This window comes from Furipterus horrens, unplaced genomic scaffold, assembly GCF_987537825.1.
Source record: "Furipterus horrens unplaced genomic scaffold, mFurHor1.1.pri manual_scaffold_11, whole genome shotgun sequence".
Taxonomy (NCBI): domain Eukaryota; kingdom Metazoa; phylum Chordata; class Mammalia; order Chiroptera; family Furipteridae; genus Furipterus; species Furipterus horrens.
In genome coordinates, this window is record NW_028327181.1 from 19,520,548 (window position 1) to 19,523,425 (window position 2,878).

General features: G+C 63.8%; 1 protein-coding gene across 1 annotated transcript; it reads right to left on the reverse strand.

Moving 5' to 3' along the window:
* Window positions 1–209: 209 nt before the first annotated feature.
* On the reverse strand, window positions 210–2,060 carry GSC2 (goosecoid homeobox 2). The gene is made up of 3 exons (XM_090292107.1): window positions 1,817–2,060; window positions 1,455–1,708; window positions 210–709 (listed from the first exon to the last, which is right to left on the reverse strand). Exons 1-3 carry the CDS (start codon window positions 2,058–2,060, stop codon window positions 605–607), a joined length of 603 nt encoding a protein of 200 aa, XP_090148233.1. The 3' UTR covers window positions 210–604.
* Between the last annotated feature and the right edge of the window lie 818 nt (window positions 2,061–2,878).

Genomic DNA, 2,878 nt, shown 5'->3' on the forward strand with positions numbered 1-2,878 from the left:
GGAATCGAACTGGCAAACTTTTTTTTCACAGGCTGGGGCTCAATCCACTGAGCCACACCAGCCAGGGCCAACTTTCCTATTCTAAAGGTCTGGACACAGAACCCAGTGCAGTCCCTTCAAACAGGCAGCAACCCCAGGATGCACAGATGCTACCCAGCCTGCCTCAGAGGGGCTGTAGGCCAGGTCACAGGGCGATGTCCAGGCTGAAGAGAAGAGGGAGGCCAGCATAGCCCCGAAAAGAAAGGAGGATTCCAGGACCCCAGTTGACAAAAGGTGGTTTCTGTGCTGGGGCGGGGTTAGTGCCTGGGAGGAGGAGTGAGTAAGTCGACCTGCTCTGTGCTCTACCCCCATGCCTCCCAGGGGCTGCCGTTGGCGAGGAGAGCGCACCTTGGTGCTCGGTGTTCTCTCTTTTCACGGGCAGGTGGCGCAGGGACACACACATGATCCCGCAGAGGGTCTCCTGCGTCGAGGGCTAGCTCCAGGACACAAGAAGCTGTGCAGACGGGAAGAGGCCGGAGTCCTCCCTCAACTCCTTTTCGGGCAAGACTGCCGACTCTCTGGGCCGGCCCCGAAGCGGCCAAGCCCAGGAGTGGCTCACAAAGGATCAGCAACTCTCCTTGGGGGGCTTCTTGGCTCCTGGCAGGAGCCTCGAGGTCGCGGACGCTCGTTTCTGATGTCGCCATTTGGCCCGTCGGTTCTTGAACCAGACCTTTGGAGAAGAAGGGGACTGCTCAGGCAGGACCCGCGTCCCTCTGGGCTCCCATTGGTGGACCTGGAAGTGTGGGGTCCCGACTGGCGTGTGGACGAACGAGGGCTACGGAGTCCGCATAAGGGAGCGGGACGGACGCCCTTTCTCACTCTGTCCAGCCAACCATTCCCAGTCCCTTCCCACCCCAACCTCTGCCCCGAGGCGCCCAGGGAACCCCTTTCTGCCGCTCTGTACTCTTCTGAGCTTCCCAAACTCTGGAACGGGGACGCGCGCCTCTGGTACTATCAGGGGAAAATAAAGTTTAAAACAAAAAAGAGACCCTGGCCCGGTAGCTCAGTTGGTTAGAACGTCCTCCAGAGACACCAAGGTAGTGGACTTGGTTCCAGGTCAGGGCATTTAGAAGAATCAACCAATGATTGCATAAGTCAGTGGAAAAACAAATCGACTTCTCTCTCTCTTTCGCCCCAGCTATCTCGCTCTCTCTCAAAAGATCAGTAAATTAAAAAAAAAAAAAAAACAGGAAAGGAAAACTAGCCTTACTTACCCTCTAGTTCCAGTGATATTTCTCCGCACATGCCTGTCCCCGCCCGCCCCTCCCGCGGAACTGGCCCCTCGCCACACTGCCGTCCCAGGTCTCCCTCCCCTGCTCCAGCCGCCACGCCGGCCCCCTGCGTCAAAGGAGAAAGGAAGACAGCCTGCCCTGACCCTTTGGGACCCTCTAGAAGTCCAGCAAGCGGGCCCGCACCTCCACGCGCTCCTCGCGCAGGCGGATGCTGCCGGCAAGGCGCTCTCGAGTGCCGACGTCGGGGTACTGGTTCTGCACAAAGAGCGCCTCCAGCGCCTGCAGCTGCTCCTCGCTGAAGATGGTGCGGTGGCGCCGCGTTCGCCGCTGCGGGCCGGGGCCGCCAGTGCCAGACAGCGCCCCGGAGCTTCCGGGCGGCACAGCCAAGGGCAAGGTCGCCGAGGGTCCCAGCCTCAACGGCCACGGCAGCCGCGCTCCTGCGGAACGAGGGTGCGGTGAGGAGGGGGGCGGGAGTCGCGCTCCGCACCGACCTCGCAGCCACCCAGGGTCTCCCATGCCCACAACCACGCCCTGAGCCCACTCACCTAGCCCGGCGGCCGGCTCCGGGGGCCTTCGGGGGCCGCAGCAGCAGCAGCAAGCGCAGGACGCGGCTTCGGGCACCCCGGGTTCCTCGGGCTCCTCAGGGCTTTGGCGGCCAGCCGGCTGCGGTGGGCGGGCGGCCCGGGCCGGGGGGCTCCGCTCCGGCAAGCTGGAGAGGATGTGCTCGATAGAGAAGGAGCAGGGCCGCCCGGGGCCCCTGCGGCTCGGTGCGCCCCCTGTCGCAGCCATGCCGGCTGGGCCGGGCCGACGCCGCCTCTGAAATATATACGTCGTGGGGAGCGCGCCGTAATCCTCGGGCCGGGTGCCTGGTCCACGCGGGCTAATCCCGCCGCGTGGCCAGGAGCGCGCTAATCCCCGACCGCGGCGGCGGAAAATCCTGCCCCGCAACGGCGCGCGGGGGTCGGCCTGGCCTCGGGGAGGGGTCCCGCAGGAAGCCCTGGGGCCCAGGTGCGTTCTCCTGTCCGGCCAGGGAGACGAAGCCGGGAAAGCACGAAGGGCGCCTTCCCCGCCCGCAGGGCCGGGCCATCATCGCCCTTGTTGCTGTTAGGGTAGCCGCCCCGAGACGCCCTGACCCTGGGAGCCCTCTGAGCGTGGCGGCGCCTCCTGGCTAGACGCTGGTCCCCTCTTTGTCTCCTTCCGGGCCCTACCGAGGCGGATGAACAGGGCTGGAGAAACCCACCCAAACAGAGCAGTCTCCTCGCCACAATATTGCTGGGCTCCAACCTCAAGTGTGGTCCGGTACCATCGGCAACCCCACAATCCCATCGCTCTTGGGACCCAAACCTCCCAGCCGCTTCGGAGCTAGGTCTCAGCCTCCTGGAGGAAACGGAGGCAAGAACAGGAGCTATGTCTGTCGGTCACCAAACCTGAAACACCTCCTACCCACCCCCCACCCCCGCAACCTCCATGCCTCCAATTCTCTGCCTTCTCTCCTAGGTCAGGGGAGTCATCCAAGTCACCGCCCCCCGCCCCCCACGAGCCCAATGCTCTGGAGCAACCCATCCTCCTGCTTTCCTATGGGTACAAAAATCCCCCCGAAAACATTA

Excerpts from the sequence above, each read along its gene's own strand:
- GSC2 (XM_090292107.1), bottom strand. The coding sequence starts at position 2,060 with ATGGCTGCGACAGGGGGCGCACCGAGCCGCAGGGGCCCCGGGCGGCCC. Across the intron at positions 1,709-1,816 it reads GGAGCCGGCCGCCGGGCTAG|GAGCGCGGCTGCCGTGGCCG; the intron begins GTGAGTGGGCTC and ends CTCGTTCCGCAG. Across the intron at positions 710-1,454 it reads TGCGCGAGGAGCGCGTGGAG|GTCTGGTTCAAGAACCGACG; the intron begins GTGCGGGCCCGC and ends TCTTCTCCAAAG.